Here is a 16,115-nt window from a genome sequence, read left to right on the forward strand (position 1 = left end):
AACGTCCAATCCAACGATTTGTCCAAGTTTATAAATCAGCCGCCGCCCTGCTACCAACCGCAGCGCGACGCGCCGAGATGCGTCGTCCCGCAGCAAACTGGCCGATCCGACTAGGAATCAATAGGCGTATACAATTACGGCAGGGTTGTTTCAGTTGTCAGCGCGGATGGACCAATGTTTGCTTCTCGAGGTGGCGGCTGGTCCGCGCTTTGGGCGCAGGCGATCTGGGAGAAGCAATGCACAGTGACGGAGCGGGCAGTCAAAGAAGGGGAGAAGAAGGCTAAATCGCAGCTGGAACGTCCCGTACCTTGCATGACGGAACGTACATGACGCATCTGGTAGTACTTGTTGACCTACTGATTACCAAGTACGGATGGAGTACTTGTAAGTAGAGTGTGTGCATATGCACACTGGCGGATCGAACCGCCATACCACCATAGGCAGGCGGCTGCATGATGCATGAATGGGGAAACACAGCAGTCGGCGAGCAAGCAAGCAGCTGTTTTATTTTGTCGCGCAATGCACAAGCAGCCAGGCCGCATGAGGTAGCGCTGCAGCAGCCGCGCATCAAAAAGAAGCATCTAACAACTGTGCCAATGGAGCTTCGCATGTGGAATGGGGAGAGTGATTGGTTGATCGCCCTTGCATGATGGGAAAGGCAGAAGGACTGGAGCTAATTATTGTCGTTCCTGCCAGAGTGTGTTTGACGTGCACTCCGTCGCATCTGGCGCTTCGTGTGTGTTTGACAGTGCGCTTGATGAGGCACGCACCAAGCAAGCCAGCAAACAGCAAACAAGCTCTCACCCTGGCTGTGCCTGAGGTACAATCCTGTGATAATTATGCCTAGTTCGCCACCTCGACGTCCAAGTGAAAGGGGGTGGGGATGGAAAATGAACAGACGCTACGGATAGTCACTGCGGGATCTGGGACTCGGTTCCGGCCACTTGGGAGTGTGGCTTGCCGCTTGTGTGGTGTGTCTCTTGTTGTTGTTGTCTCTGCGCAAACAAAGATCGAACTGGTATGACCAGACAATCAATTCATAGCTTCGTCCCTATACTCTGTGGCCTACTCTGAGTAATGCGCAAACAGGTGTGCTCTCAACAAGTAGTGAACCAAGGCCCCGGCTGGCAGTGCCCGAGACAAGAGACAAGACGCATGTACCGACGGTACATACGTAGACACTACTGTACGGATATTTCAGACACCGGAGATCTGAGACAAGAACCTATCTCCAGCTCGCAGGTCGCCGAGCTCAATCTCTCATTTCCCTTTCCGACACACCTCGCAGGCTCATACTGCATTTGCCGCTTATCGATGAGTAATGCGGCTGCGGCTGGGGCAATGTGTCTGAACTGAGCCTTCAGGTCCAGCAACAGTTCATTAGGAACAGCCATCCTGCGGGCTGCCCGAGTCCAGGTGAATATATCCACATTTTGACATGCTGAGTGCCGGCCGGCATGGCTGCAACGCCCCGGACGGTTGTTCAGGGAACCAAGGCTTGCGGCATGTCCGCACACCGTACAGTACATACGAGAGGAAGATACCTTGTGGGCTTTAAGGCTGTTGATCTGTGGGCACTAAACAAAAGGTCCGATTTCGCTGCCGTGGCTTGTCTTGCCTGTGACTCGGTACCGGCTCTCTGGGTTATTGTGTGACGCGAACAATAGAGTGCGTACATACATATACTGCAGTAGCCAACATGTTCATGTGATCAAGTGTTGTTGACAGACCAACCTGGTGTGTCCTTGTATCTGCGAGTTTGCAATAGTACCAATATCGAAGAGCTCGTAGTTTGGCGAAATTCCCCTCGTCATAGCTCTGGGTAAACATCCCTAGATACTGTCAGTCTCAACCGCTGGTGCACCATTGTCATCCGTATACGTACTGTCTCCTTTGCAAGGGCATCTCCCTCCTCACGCGCTCAACCTCGTCAATGCCAATGTCCATAAACCCAATGGCCCCAACCGCTCCGTCCTCTGCCTCGCCATTACCACCCTCAGCATCCTTGACGCCGCCCAGTCGCACCATGACCTTGCCCCACGGATCAACGACGATGCTCTTGCCGTAGCTCGCCCTCTTGTCATTGTGCTGTCCCACCTGCGCCGAGGCGACCACCCAGCTCTGCGTCTCGATCGCCCTCGCGCGCAGCAGCGCCTCCCAGTGCGCCTCGCCCGTCCGCAGGGTGAACGCGCTCGGAAAGGTGAGGACCTGCGCGGGGGCATTCCGCCACGGACTCGAGGGCCCCGGCTGCGTGAGTGCCGTGCTGGCCTCGGGGAAGCGAAGGTCGAAGCAGATGAGGCTGCCTATCCTGCCGACGGGGGAAGCAAAGGGCCGCGTGAGCGCCGTCCCGGGCTGCACGGTGGCACTCTCTCGGAGCGACCCGTAGTCGAACACGTGGAGCTTGTCATAGGTCGCTGCGTCGTTGATGCTGCCATCCTCCCGGATGTACAGCGCGCGGTTGACGAGCTTGTCCTGGATAGAAGGGGACGGGGCGTGGATCCCGACGTGAATGGCGAGGCCGTGCTGCTTGGCTGCGTCGCGCAGACCGGCGACGAAAGGTGACGTGGTCTGCGGTACGGCCAGGGCGAGGGACTCCTGCGCGTTGGAGGCGATGTAGTCAGACGCCTCGGGGAGGAAGAGGATCTGAGGTGCAGTTAGATCAGTGCCCCAGCGGTGCGGTTCTCGGGGAAGAATGGGCGCTGCGTACTTTGGCACCTCCTTGGGCGGCTTTGGTGGCAAGCTTGACACATTGATCAAGGTTGCCCTTGAGAGAGCTCGTGGAGCAGAGTTGTCCGATGGCCTGGGCACGACTGCTTATCAGTCAACGTCGATGACGGGCTGTGAGGGGAGGGCAGATCACCGCAATCGCCATGGCTCATCCCAGTACAGCTGGTTAATATATGTGTGTGTGAGTCCGCAGACGCAGTATCTGTCGTGTTTTACAAGAGGAGCTGGCAAGATGCTAAAATGTGAGTTGTCGTAGGGCGATGACGGGTAGTCCATACCTGGTAATATGTGAAGGCCGGTACGTCCAGGCGGTTGTCCAAGGCCAGTGTCACCAACATCACAAGGCCATCCTTACACCACCCAATCTTGAACCCTACATCGAACCCACACAGCATCCGATTTCATTGACATTGTTTTTTTATTGTGATGTTTTTTTATTGTATTTCGCTTTGGCCGCCTTCGCCCGCCCGCTCGCTCTCCGACCGAGACCAGTCGTCTCCAAAATCGGACATCGTTCCATCCTTGACCGAGCCCATTATGTTTGTTAAATCATATGTATACACAGCACAGCCGGTCGGTCGGTCGATCACACGACGGACGCCCTCCTCGTGCCTTTTCAGCCGCAGTATGTTCTTCCCCCGCAACCGGCCCAGCGTCATCCTATCGCAAATGCGCCCCGTGTTGGACCCCTTTTATCCGGAATAGCAAAGACCAGGAACGAAATCACGCGCGAGGAAGTCCCTCCCTCCTCTCTCCCCCCCAAGCTGTGAAAGTGACACCAACGCCTGGCTAACTGAATCAACCATACCCAATGAAATGAAAACCAAATCGACCAAGGACACGTGCAGCTCCCTTGCTGCAAGCACCTCGCAAGGACCTATCGTGGCGTGGATAGGTCCAGGTCAATGTACGCTCGCTGTAGGACCGCCGTCTCGCGGCCGTCTCTTTCGAGCGCCGCAACCCAGTCCCGCAGCTGTATGTTCTTGCCCTTCTCCTTGTCCTCACGCCACGTCCCCAGGCGATTCCGCCCCTCGGTCGTAAGCGCGACGGCAGCTGGGCTCGCACCAACGCCGGGCTTGGCTCCAGGTGTCCTCGCGGCCGGTGTGCTGGCGCCGCTCATACCGGGTTTGGTCATCCAGTCGTACGACTTGGCTTTCTTGCCGAACAGAGACTTGCCTCGTATAGCTGTGAACGTCGCACTCGTCGAGTTCTGCGCATTGGCATCGTGAGGCTCCGCTGCCTTCAGAGCCTTTTTGGCCTCCTTCTTAGTTGGCGCCTTCTCCTCCGGAGCTATCGAGCCAGGTGTGCCTGGCGCAACACTACCGCTGCGCGAGCCCGCAGCATCCGCCGTGCCATCTTTGCGTTGCTGGCGCCTCCTTAACCGTGCTTCTTCCCACTGACGCTCTTGCTTCGCCAACTCACGCATTGTCGTCGTCAGGTAAGAGGATATCTTGGGTAGCTTCTTGGCGGGAGCGCCATTCTCCAATGCACTAGTGTCCGCTGGACCTGTTCTGTGTTAGCTTTGGGCTCATGATGAAGTTGTTTCCAATACGTACGTTTGAGAGCTGTAACGGCGGCAGGACTGCCGTCCACGTTGAGTCCATCGACGTCCATAGCCTCAGGAGTTTCAACGTTCAGAGGCGCAGATGCCGGCTCCCAGGCCGCCGGGATCTCGCCATGCGACGTGCTCTGTCTGTGCACAGCAACATTGCCAGCCTCTTCCACCAAGTCTCGTAGTCTCGTCTTCGTCGCGATGGACATGAGAGCTAGTTGATCCACCAGATGCGCGTCGTGAGGTATGAAGGAGCCCGTAGTTTCCACCATGGTCTGGTCCTCCCCAGAGGGTTTCATGCTGACCGTGACCTTTGGTTCGGGAAACTCATTCGGCATCTTCATCTTGCCCATCGGCTGTGTGTTGTTCTTGTTGTCCACAATGAGCTCCAAGTGGTGCTCCCGGGCGATCTTGTCGGCGCGTCTGTGGAGCAGAGCGACAAGCAGGAAAGGGTCGTTAATCTCTTGCGTTCGCTGCGTGGCCAGACGCCTAGCCGACTCGGCCCACGCTCTCTCTGCCGCCTGCGCTGCGAACATGTCCTGACTAGTCTGTTCAGAAGGTCCCGCAGGCTGGTTGGCCGGCCCGGCCCCGAAGAACGTCGACTTTGATCCAGCCGGATGCTGCGCGAACCCTTGTTGAGCCTCTTGTTCATATTGCTTAGCGTAGAGATTCGCCATGAAATCTTCTTCAGCTCTTAAGTCGATGCCCGTTCCCGCCAGGCTGTCCGTCACATCGTATTCGTAGTCTTTCGCTGGTCGATCGGCCGGCCGCTGAGGAGGACCCATGCTGCCCGGCTGCGCTGGTGTTGGTATCGTCAAGGGCGCCATCGTGGCGGTGGTATACTGGGATGCCGTCGGATTCAAGGGCTGAGGAGTGGTGACTTGCGGCGTGGGACTTGGTCGTGCTTCCGGTAGACTGAGTGTGGGCGTTGATGCGCCGTTTGTGTAGGGCGATTGCTGACCCTGTAACGCTGGGCTTTGTACGGGCGCAGGCGAGCCTGTACCACCCGGTGGTGGAGTCGCGCCCAGTTGAGGGCTGGCTGCAAACGGGGAGTTGGGGTACGGCGAGTCGGGCTGAGACTGTGGACCATCGGTGCGAACACGTTTGGGCGGAGGCGCAAAGCCTGATTGTGAGATGGTTGGTGAAGGACTGTGCTGCGGCGGCGGCGGCGAGAAGGCCGGCTGTGCGTGCGTTGGTTGCGCCATGATGCTGATGAGATTTTCGGACGACAACAAACAGATGGAAGAAGAGAGAGAAGGTGCTGCTTGCTGCCTGGGCGCCAGGCGTGATCGAGCGTTGCACTCAGCAGGCCATGAAGCCCGGGGTGGTAGCTGCAGCGGATCTCATTCGACGCGCTGTATCGACCTCGGACGTGTAGAAAGGGAGTGCTGTTGGGAGAGAAACGTGTCACTGCGTTCCGAGCTTCGGTGTGCAGTAACGGCGCGGTTCGGATGGGCTCGTCGCGTGGCGATATACGGGATCGCCTTTGAATACGTGGGCGTGGAGTCAGGAAGGTTCAAACAGCTGTGAGGAGTGTCGCGTTCCTTTGTAGTCACGTGATCTCTCGTCTAGCACCGACCCAGGATTAACCGGCGCGCCTGGCCTGCACACACCCCACTAACGCATCCAAGCCCATGCCAACGCCCACTGGCAAGGTCCCTTGGAACTTCACCTGCTCAAGCGCGTCTTTTGTCTTTGCGACGGCGACCTCGAATACTGCTCTATGCCGCTTTGACGCAGAGCTAGCGCTAGACCTCCTTCATGGTCTTTTGCGCTGGTGATCGAAGTTCCATATCAACGCGACTGCTAATGTGACTAGGGGCATCGTCCATTCTCACGGTGTGCGAACATGGCGGCCAAACGGAAGGCTGCGGCCATGAACATGGCCTCCAACGAAGACCCAGTCGATCCTTCTGATGAGCTCTTGTTCCTGTGTCTGGGCGGCGGCAACGAGGTCGGTCGATCATGTCACATCATTCAGTACAAGGGCAAGACGGTCATGGTATGTTGAACCCTCTTCGCGTCACAGAAACTCCCAACTAACAAATCACCAGCTCGACGCCGGTCAACACCCAGCATACGACGGTCTCGCCGCTTTGCCCTTCTACGATGACTTCGACCTCAGTACAGTAGATGTTCTGCTGATCAGCCAGTAAGCGCTCCCTACGCTCCTCGATCGTACATGCATTTCGGTCGGCAGATGTGCGCGGGTGGTATTCATGCCAAGGGGGATGGGATGCCTCGCGTGTGCGCCATGCCCATATTCTCTACGCAGATCAATAGACTATGTATTTCTCGCATTCCCGGTTGCTATTTGTGATGCGACAAGCCTATCCCCCCAGAGCCCATACTAGCCGATCCGACCACGCACGATGAGGTCCTCATGGCGATGAACCGTAATGCTGACGACTCCAGTTTCCACGTCGACCACGCGGCCTCTTTACCGTATGTCCTGTCCAAGACCAACTTCAAGGGTCGTGTCTTCATGACCCATCCTACAAAGGCCATCTACAAGTGGCTCATCCAGGACTCGGTGCGCGTCGGCAATACATCTTCCAACTCGACGACGCAGCCAGTGTATACTGAACAAGACCATCTCAACACATTCCCCCAAATCGAAGCGATCGATTACCACACGACACACACCATCTCCTCGATCCGTATCACGCCGTACCCGGCTGGCCATGTGCTTGGGGCGGCCATGTTCCTCGTCGAGATCGCAGGGCTCAACATCTTCTTCACCGGCGACTATTCTCGCGAACAGGATCGACATTTGGTGTCGGCCGAGGTGCCCAAGGGCGTCAAGATCGACGTGCTCATCACAGAGTCCACGTACGGCATCGCCTCGCATGTGCCCCGAGTGGAGCGCGAGCAGGCATTGATGAAGACGATCACCAGCATCCTCAACCGCGGCGGGCGCGCCCTGCTGCCTGTCTTTGCTCTGGGTCGTGCGCAGGAGCTTCTTCTGATCTTGGACGAGTACTGGGCCAAGCACCCCGAATTTCAGAAATTCCCCATCTATTACGCCAGTAACCTCGCCAGGAAATGCATGTTGGTCTACCAGACATATGTCGGCGCCATGAACGACAACATCAAGCGCCTCTTCCGTGAGCGCATGGCCGAGGCCGAAGCAACCGGCGACGGCAAGGGGAAAGGCGGGCCTTGGGACTTCAAATTCATCAGGTCGTTGAAGAACCTTGATCGCTTCGACGATGTCGGCGGATGCGTCATGCTGGCGAGTCCTGGTATGCTGCAGAACGGCGTGAGCAGAGAGCTCTTTGAGCGATGGGCGCCGAGCGACAAGAACGGCGTCATCATCACGGGTTACAGTGTCGAGGGCACTATGGCACGGCAAGTCATGCAGGAGCCGGACCAGATCCAGGCAGTCATGTCACGCAGCATTGCAGGCGCGAGACGAGGCGTCGGTGGCGACGAAAAGGTCCTCATCCCTCGCCGCTGCAGTGTAGCCGAGTACTCGTTCGCGGCTCACGTCGATGGTGTCGAGAATCGCGAGTTTATTGAAGAGGTCGCCGCGCCTGTCGTTGTAAGTTACCTATCCAAGGGACGTCAATTCTCCTTTAGGTTTCGCTGACCCGTAAATCAGATTCTAGTCCACGGGGAGCAGCACAATATGATGCGCCTCAAGTCTAAACTTCTTTCGCTCAACGCATCGAAAACCACAAAGACAAAGGTCTTCTCGCCCCGAAACTGCGAGGAACTCCGCATCCCCTTCAAGTCCGACAAGACAGCCAAGGTCGTGGGCAAGCTCGCGTCCATCCCTCCGCCTCTGCCGTCGGAAGATGAAAGCACGGCACTCACCAAGGACCCTCCCCTCGTCTCTGGCGTGCTCGTTCAGAACGACTTCAAACTCTCCCTCATGGCACCCGAAGACCTACGCGAGTACGCCGGTCTCAGCACCACGACCATCGCCTGCAAGCAGCGTCTTCGGCTAAGCGCCGCGGGCGTCGACCTCATCAAGTGGGCGCTCGAGGGTACCTTTGGCACCATTGAGGAACTCCCCGAGATGCGCCAGGCTGCCAACGGCAACGACGATGCTATGGAGCATGATATGCGGGAGGAGACTGCCGATGAGGAGATTCCCAACCTCGTGGCAGCCTATCTCGTCATGGGTATCGTCACCGTCCGTTACCGCTCTACCGGCGATGTTGAGCTCGAGTGGGAAGCCAACCTGCTCAACGACGGCATCGCTGACTCGGTCATGGCCGTACTCTTCAGCGTGGAGAGCTCCCCGGCTGCCGTCAAGCGGTCTTCGTCCAAGAACAGCCACTCGCACATTGCGGACGGAACAATGAAGAACCCACACGCCAACCCGTCGCCTGAAGAGCGTCTGGAGCGTCTGTTCTGGTTCTTGGAGGCACAGTTTGGTGCGGACAATGTCGCGCCTATCGAAACGCCCAAGCTGCCACAAGCAGCCACAAAGGAGATCAAGGCCGAGGTCAAGGAAGGGGAGGAGATGGATGTCTCGCCCGAGGGCGATGGCGACGATGAGGGAGAAAGGCAACAAAAAGAGATTGAGAGGCTTCACAGGATTGGCATTCCTGTGCCGGGCGTCAGCATCACAGTGGACAAGATGTCGGCCAAGGTGTGGCTGGAGGATCTGGAGGTCGAGTGTAACAACAAGGTCTTTGCAGACAGGGTCAGGGCGGTGGTGGAACGTGCAGTCGAGGTGACGGCACCTTTGTGGCGATGATTAGGGAAATCTCCTGGCCAGCATAGTACACAGGCTCTGATAGTTTGATGAACGAATCGATACAACGGGCTCTAGAGCATGCAATTATCATACAGCAGGCTATGTGTACAGTTCTTGTAGCATGACGCGGCCTCTAAGGTTATGAAAGTGGTGGCAATGAATGAATCTCAACCCAGATATTCCTTCAACTCCTCCGACTCCTCTAGCATGGTGTCGAACGAGAAAGGCTGGAACGGCCAGCCTGCGAATTCGGCAAACTTGGAGAAGGACTCTACCCAAGCGAGACGCAGGGAATGCAACATGGCACTGGTACCCTCCATACACACGAGAATGGCGATTGCTGCGACGATTAGTTTCAGGCACCTTTGGCGCAAATGACATGCAAAACTTACAAAGGAAGAACCAGGCATAGAAGCAAACAACAATCATGATGACACCGAGAACGCCGGTCTTCACGAGAGCCAGCTCCATGGTCATGCTCCACAGGACGACACTGAGCTGCTGATGGGCGAGCGACAAGGCCCACAAACGGAGGTACGATGCAGTGTGCGACACGCAGTTCAGGCAGAATTCTAGTGAACGGTTAGTGGAAAGGTCTGCTTGCGAGCGGTTGAGACATACCAATGGTGTGGATGACCTGGTGGATCATGACCTCGCTAAACTCAAACTCTTCGTGGTCTTCGTCAATGTTCTGTGAGATCATAGCAACACCCTCATCGTCGTCGAAGCTGGGGCCATGGCCGTTGGGTCGGCTGTCGTCTTCGTCCTCGCCATCCAGGGCACTAACGCGGGAGACTTCGCCAATACCTCGGTATCCCTTGGCGCGTGCACGGTTGTTCTCCCACCGGAGGTAGAAGGGCTTGAGGAACAGCAAGACGGGAACCTGGGCGAAGGCGAGAAGTAGCAGGATGACCTGGACCACCTCCTGACCCTTGTACAGGCGCTCACCATTGGGGAGCGTGCCAGGCTGCAAGAACATGTAGATGAGCATGTTCAGCAGGCCAGGGGGCGAAGCACCAGCCTCCTCCCAATTGACCGACCACTTGTATAGAATGCAGATGACCAGGTACCCAAAGATAGACTGAAAGAAGATCATGCCGGGCACAAAGTTACCCCAGATGTCAATGGGCTTCTTGAAGTGCCTAGCGTTGATGTAGGAAAAGCACAGAGAGTAGGTCATGTGGCACCAACCGAGGATGATACTCATCTTCATCTTGTAAGAGTTGCTGAAGAGGAGATCGTTGTCGCTGCCGTGCCACGCAAAGTCCATACCAAAGGGGTAGCGGTAGCCGTGATCGTTGAGTTCAGCGGTGAGTGACATTCCCTCCTTCCAGTTGTCAGGCTTCTTCCATTCCCAGGCGCTGGGGAAGAGAGTCATGGACTTGGAAAACACATCGTTGTAAATGAGACCGGTGAAAACAGAGAAGAGAGCCATGACCAAGGCGATGTAACGACCGTAAAAGATCATGGCGAAGAGCTCGAAAGTGACCTTTTTCAAAGGCTTCTCCCAGTAGATCATGGCAATGGCCGCCGACAGCATGATGATGGCGTGTCCAAAGTCACCAAACATGACGGCGAACAGGAACGGGAAAGTGACGATGACCGGCATCGCAGGGTTGACCTCCTGGTACGTGGCCGTACCGTAGGCGTTGACGATGGTCTGGAAGCCTTCGGTGAACTTGTTCGTCTTGAGATATGTCGGTGGCGTCTTGTTCGTCTTGATCTCGTTGATAATCGAGGGCACAGACAGCCCAGCGCGGTTGGTGACATCTTGGAGAGTCGACCGGATGAGGGGCAGGTCGTTGGAGGGCACCCATGCCTCAGCAATCAGAGTGCGACGAGCACGATCGTAGGAAAAGTTGTTGAGTGTGTTATACACAGCCTTCTCCTTGGAGATCAGGACCATCCAGGCCGAGAGCGACTGCGAGATCTGGTTGAGCTCAGCCTGAAGGGTGGCCTGGGTGTTGCGCAAGACATTCTGCACATCTTCCAGTCGGCTGTTAACTTCGTGGATCTGATCGCGGCGCAGATCACTGTTTTCGTCCACGCTGTAGACGTCGGCGCCCATGGACTCGGAAATCTTGCGGATCTTGGCGAGGATCTCCTTTCCGTGAGCAAAGATGACGAACACGTTCTTGTTGATTGACTCGTTGTTGGCGGGATCGACCAGAGGCTCAGGGATCTCCGACTGGTTCATATACAAGTTACCACGCAGCGTGCGCCACAGGATACGTTCGAAAGACCCGATGCGGTCACGGTTGATGACACCAGCCACAAAGCCAATGTTCATACCCGAGAATGAGCGCTCGGCATCAGGGGCGCCCTGGTTCTGCTCCACGTCAGACAGCAGGGGAGCATCATCGTTGTCGTTCGAGGCACGAATCTCTTCAACACTGCCATGAGCGCGATCGAAAAAGCTACCGGCTTCGCGTAGGACCCATCGCCACTCAGTCAAGTCGCCTTCGCGCTTCTTGAGGGTCTCGTAACTGTCGTTCAACGCGGAAATGCGCTGCTCGAGTTTCTCGCTACGTTCAGAGAGCTCGTCGATCTCGGTCGTAGAAGGCGAGGCAAGTCGGTCAACATCGAGGTCCAGCTTCCTAAGCGGGATTCCGGTCTTTTCCATCTGAGAGTAAAAATAGCCTATTTCCATGTTAGCCCGGAGGTGATTCGATTCGTCGAGACGTGACTCGTACGCAGCTGTCGTTCAACGTTGTCGAGACGTCGAATTTCCTGAGTATAAGTCCTTTGGAAGGCGCTGACATCTTCATTGAGCTAAAGGCGGAAAGGTCAGCGATGCCCATCTTTAGATATGACGTGAAGGTGCTTACGTCGCGAAACTGGCAGAGGCCTAGCTCGCCGAGGGCTGTCACGACTTCCCGGCCAATCTCGTTGGAGACATAGAGCTGGACCATGCTCATGTCCGCCGAGCGGAACGGGGTGTCTTGTCGCGGAGCCATGGTGATGCGTGTGGGGTGGCACCAGGAGCAACGTTGAGAGGGAGGTTGAGGTCGAAGCTGCAGTGGCCAGGGATGGTAGCCTCAGACGTCGTCACCTCGCCGCGGCGGCTGCGACCGGAGCGGATATTATGTTATTCCGGTCACTCTGCTACGTCACGTGTACCCTTCGTAGGTAGGGGAACAATAAGCATTGCACGACGCCTTCAATACGTAGCGCATGGAATTAATTACCTCTGCTTGTTACCTTACGAATAGAATTTTATAGTTATCAATGTGGCTAGTCGAACTTTGCTAAGCCATCTTATAATGACGGTAACGCGGCAGATTCATGTTGCTAACCAAAATCTTCATGGTCCTCATTCACGCAAAAGTCGAAACAGGCCTGCTGCTTGGTAATTATGATCCAAGTATGTACAACTGAATCGATAATTGATGTGCTCGTAATCTCATCTGGTATCTCTCGCGACATATCGCGATAAACAAAGGCTAGACTTGAACATGCATAAGCCACCAAATCCTTGTAGAATCCGCCATCACACAATCGAAGAGAGCCATGCTTTTGCGCTTCCCGCTGGCCCCATGCTCCAACAAACTCCTTGCTTCCAAATGCGTAAAAGCTTTTTTTGTGTGCCTTTGATGATGAATGAGTTGGGTATTCCTTCCCTTGCCATGCGCTTGCAGAAATCAAATGTGTCTTCCAAACATGAACGATCCGTACATGCCACCGACTTCCCCCTTGGCCACTGGGACCTTTCGCATGCCCCAGCTTTCGGCGCCCATCTTCCACCATCGACCACCATTGTCGGCGGTTGAGCCATCGGCGTTGAGGCGAACCAGCCAATAACGGGTGCCAAACTCCTTGGCTGTCCACCCAACACGCTGGAGGGTTTTCTTGATCTTGGCCGCCCGTTCGTACACACGTTCGTCGACTTCAATGACGTGCAGCGGCGCCGACTCGTCAGCCAAAAGCTCGCTAGCACTGCCGATCCTTGTCTCGATATCTGAGATGTCGAGGTATCGGACGCTGTGAGGCCTCCACTGACCGTCAACCCTGAACAACTTCTGGATATCGCTGATCTCCAAGCCTTGCCCCAGGGTAAGCTCCTCCAACGTTTCTGTCAGAGGTCGCAACAGGGAGATGTGTGACTCCTCCATGCGACTGCCTTTCAGGCTCAACGAGCGCAATGTGGAGGGCAGAGCAGGCACAAGCTTGTCGATATCGTCCTTGCCGAGTAGGAGGTGGGAGCTCGCGTCGGTCGCGAGGCTTAGAAAGACTAGGGAATCTTTCACAGCCGGGTGAGTGGTGATGAACGCCACGACCGCCTCCGACGTCAACTCCTTGCACCTAGCGAGGTTCAGATGTGTTATCTGAGCAGTAGTCGGGATCGACATCAAGGCTGCATCTGTGACCCGCGTTCCAGCGAGGTCCAGATGGGTGACCTTGGTGAGTCTAGGGAGGATCGTCTCAAAGACAGCAGTTGGCAGCGTGATGCACTTGTGAAACGACAAACGTGTGATTCCAAGCTTCTCCGGCCACTCGTCCTCCAAGAGCTCTTTGAACGCTTCCCGGAAGGATGCAGTGGAGCACCCGCAGAAATCGACCGCCTTGAGACGCGGCAGGCTGAAGAAGAGCTTTCGCAATACTTCCCTGTCAATGTCGCCATCGATGTACTCCTGAGCCAGGAACTCCTGCAGGTAAGGGGTCAGGTCGAGACACTGCGCCAGCGTCTTGGCTGTCAAGTTCTGGGTGGAGGCCCTTTGGCTGGCGTTGGAGAAGATCGAGTTGGGGTTGAAGTGACTGAAGTCAAGCCGTCGCACGATGCTGGCAAGGTTTGGGTACTCGACGACAGTGTTCAGGAACTTGCGGAAGATTCGTGAGTGCGGAATGGTGATGTGTCGATAGAGGGTGGTCAACGTGGCGGCGTGGAGAGCGCGCGACGCCAGGAGCAGTGCCATGAGGTCGGCATTGCGAACAGTGAGCCCGTTGGGCGGTAGTTCAACAACCAGCAGGTCAATGATGTTGTCTAGTACAACATGTCAGCAATTCATCAGCAAACGCATACGTGCTCCCGTCAACTTACCGAGTACCTCGCTCGGGAGCGTCTCAATCGGCGCCCTGCCTGGCTCATATGTCGTACGGGCTGTCTTCTTCTTGGCCTCAGGCTCGTTGCTGGGGGTCGACGGGGGACTCCATGACATAACCAGGCTCCTCAGGTTCTCCAGGCTTCGGCTGGCCTTCTTGCCCTTCAACGGAATCTCCCTCCATCCCCGAAAGGTTGGTGCTGGTGCCCAGAACCCATTCAGCTGACTGTGCGGGTTGGTCAAGGGAGGCTGGAAGAACGGCTGACCGCTCTCGGACGACGGGGATTCATCGAAAACCTCTTCGGTCTCGTTGGTGTAGGAGGAGATTTTGGATCTGGTGAAGGTTTGAGCGAGCCCATCGTCGTTCTCGCGAACCGAGGAGAAGGATGACCGAGCCGTCTTTTCGGAGGGCGAAATAGCACCGGGCATGGTTGACTTTAACAGAGTGGCGTTGTGGTCGAGGTCGAGCACCATGGGGTGCCCGGCATCTTCGTGACCGGCCATATAAATTGTTCGAACGGTGAGAGGGAGCCTGAGTCTTGGCTTGTGGGTTCGTTTCGTCGTATCTGGCCACGAATCAAAACTCTAGCAGGCGTTTATGTGACAGTGCAAAACGTCCAACAGGCCGAGACGCGAAGCGAGGGAAGGTTGGCGTTGCGACTTGTATCGAATGTAAGGTTGCAGGGCAGAAGCTGTTGAGCGGTCGAGGAGAAGAAAGTAGTGTCCGTAGGGATGCTTTCTATTAGTCAAGTAGAGCCGGGTTTAGGTAACAGAAGGCTTCGACAATGCGGGGAAGCGGCTCTCGTTTGAATAGTGTGGATGGACTGCCAGGGATACCGACAGAATGCGCAGACTAAAGATCTCGGTGGTTTGTCAGAGAAAGTCGGGGTGGTGGTGGATGCGTGGTTCTGTTGCAAGTCAGGTTCATCAGTATATGAACACAAGGCTAAACAGGCGACGAGCGGTGCCGGACACGGAAGACGGGATTCGGATTTTGGCCTGGCTAAGGTAGTACGTATTACGTTCATCACAGCGGAGCTTGTTCGAAGGCCGAACTGAAAAAGATATTTTCACTTTCGGCCGCCGCGCCACAATGGACAATGAACGACGTCAAGGCCCGTTTCGGCCAGGGACCCATTCTTCGTCTTTCAGTTGTCGACCACAATCTCAAGGGGGGCTGGCTGGATGGGCATTCCATCTCCAGATGGGCAGACGTTGCATGTCGTGACGATGCCATGATTCGCTCATAGGCGGTCGGTATTTCGTAATGAAATCCAAGGACAGGCGGTAATGTCGTCAGGTGAACAGCAGATTTTTTTCTCACGTCGCCAAATGAATGTGAATTGGGTAATGAGAATCATCCAATTGACCGCCAGCGCAGCTGTGCGACCATCCTTTCACCAACAGGGAGCCTGTTGGCCTGGCGGCTCAGTTCGTTGAGTCGTTGCGTTGTTTGGTGTAAAAAAGGGGTTGTTAAACGTAATGAATTGCCAGCTTGGCGGATCCAGAACTTAATGAGCCCCAGTTGCGCAGCCTCGTGACCTGCAGTAGGTCGCGTTTTGTTGGTGTCTTTGCACCACCTGCAGGCTGCCGCATGGCCGCCATGGTGCAGGCGCGCTACACTGGTCCTTCCCCAGTTTCGAGCCGCACCTTCTGCTTTGAGACTAATAAAGGAGCTTGTGACCATATTCTCATTGAACCACTAATATCGCTTACCTTCCGTCCTCAGCAAACACGTATCGCGCCTGGCTCTCTCAATTTGATGTGACACTTCAGCCACACTCGCCTCAATTGCACGCGTGTCAACGCGCGTGGAATTGGCAACCTGATTACTTGTCGTTGCGTATCCGTACCTCGCATGAACTACACCGCCCATGACGTCATGTCGTGTTGGGCTACCCTATACGTGCTTACCTCTCAGGCTGAAACCGCCGTGATCGGCGCGCAATGCCGAGGCAAGCCGTTTCTTACCCTGTCTATCATTATCAGATACCCTATACACGCGCCAACATATCACCCATCACTCGGTCGAGACGAAGAATTGTAATCAAAGTCATCTATCTATCAGTTGTGATATGATTACAGA

At 55.7% G+C, this 16,115-nt stretch overlaps 5 protein-coding genes across 5 annotated transcripts; 1 reads left to right on the forward strand and 4 right to left on the reverse strand.

Annotated features, from left to right (window-relative positions):
- Positions 1–1,703: 1,703 nt before the first annotated feature.
- Positions 1,704–3,031, reverse strand: F5Z01DRAFT_388749 (carbon-nitrogen hydrolase). The gene is made up of 4 exons (XM_046259472.1): positions 2,861–3,031; positions 2,708–2,800; positions 1,886–2,643; positions 1,704–1,832 (listed from the first exon to the last, which is right to left on the reverse strand). The coding sequence occupies exons 1-4, from the start codon at positions 2,870–2,872 to the stop codon at positions 1,811–1,813; spliced, it is 885 nt and encodes a 294-aa protein (XP_046121359.1). The 5' UTR covers positions 2,873–3,031; the 3' UTR covers positions 1,704–1,810.
- Positions 3,032–3,439: 408 nt separating this feature from the next.
- Positions 3,440–5,585, reverse strand: F5Z01DRAFT_388741 (uncharacterized protein). The gene is made up of 2 exons (XM_046259471.1): positions 4,284–5,585; positions 3,440–4,233 (listed from the first exon to the last, which is right to left on the reverse strand). Exons 1-2 carry the CDS (start codon positions 5,482–5,484, stop codon positions 3,605–3,607), a joined length of 1,830 nt encoding a protein of 609 aa, XP_046121360.1. The 5' UTR covers positions 5,485–5,585; the 3' UTR covers positions 3,440–3,604.
- Positions 5,586–5,906: 321 nt separating this feature from the next.
- Positions 5,907–9,044, forward strand: F5Z01DRAFT_645922 (beta-lactamase-like protein). The gene is made up of 4 exons (XM_046262870.1): positions 5,907–6,281; positions 6,334–6,431; positions 6,695–7,823; positions 7,884–9,044. The coding sequence occupies exons 1-4, from the start codon at positions 6,129–6,131 to the stop codon at positions 8,988–8,990; spliced, it is 2,487 nt and encodes an 828-aa protein (XP_046121361.1). The 5' UTR covers positions 5,907–6,128; the 3' UTR covers positions 8,991–9,044.
- Positions 9,045–12,004, reverse strand: F5Z01DRAFT_645923 (V-type ATPase, V0 complex, 116kDa subunit family). The gene is made up of 5 exons (XM_046262871.1): positions 11,819–12,004; positions 11,684–11,762; positions 9,612–11,630; positions 9,383–9,562; positions 9,045–9,330 (listed from the first exon to the last, which is right to left on the reverse strand). The coding sequence occupies exons 1-5, from the start codon at positions 11,945–11,947 to the stop codon at positions 9,158–9,160; spliced, it is 2,580 nt and encodes an 859-aa protein (XP_046121362.1). The 5' UTR covers positions 11,948–12,004; the 3' UTR covers positions 9,045–9,157.
- A 627-nt stretch (positions 12,005–12,631) lies between these two features.
- F5Z01DRAFT_616476 (leucine rich repeat domain protein) lies at positions 12,632–14,458 on the reverse strand (the record flags this gene model as incomplete). Its single annotated transcript, XM_046260918.1, has 2 exons — positions 12,632–13,971; positions 14,029–14,458. 2 exons carry the CDS (start codon positions 14,456–14,458, stop codon positions 12,632–12,634), a joined length of 1,770 nt encoding a protein of 589 aa, XP_046121363.1.
- Positions 14,459–16,115: the final 1,657 nt, after the last annotated feature.

The sequence above is a fragment of the Emericellopsis atlantica genome (assembly GCF_019669845.1).
Source record: "Emericellopsis atlantica unplaced genomic scaffold F5Z01scaffold_4, whole genome shotgun sequence".
In the NCBI taxonomy this organism is placed as follows: Eukaryota; Fungi; Ascomycota; class Sordariomycetes; order Hypocreales; family Bionectriaceae; genus Emericellopsis; species Emericellopsis atlantica.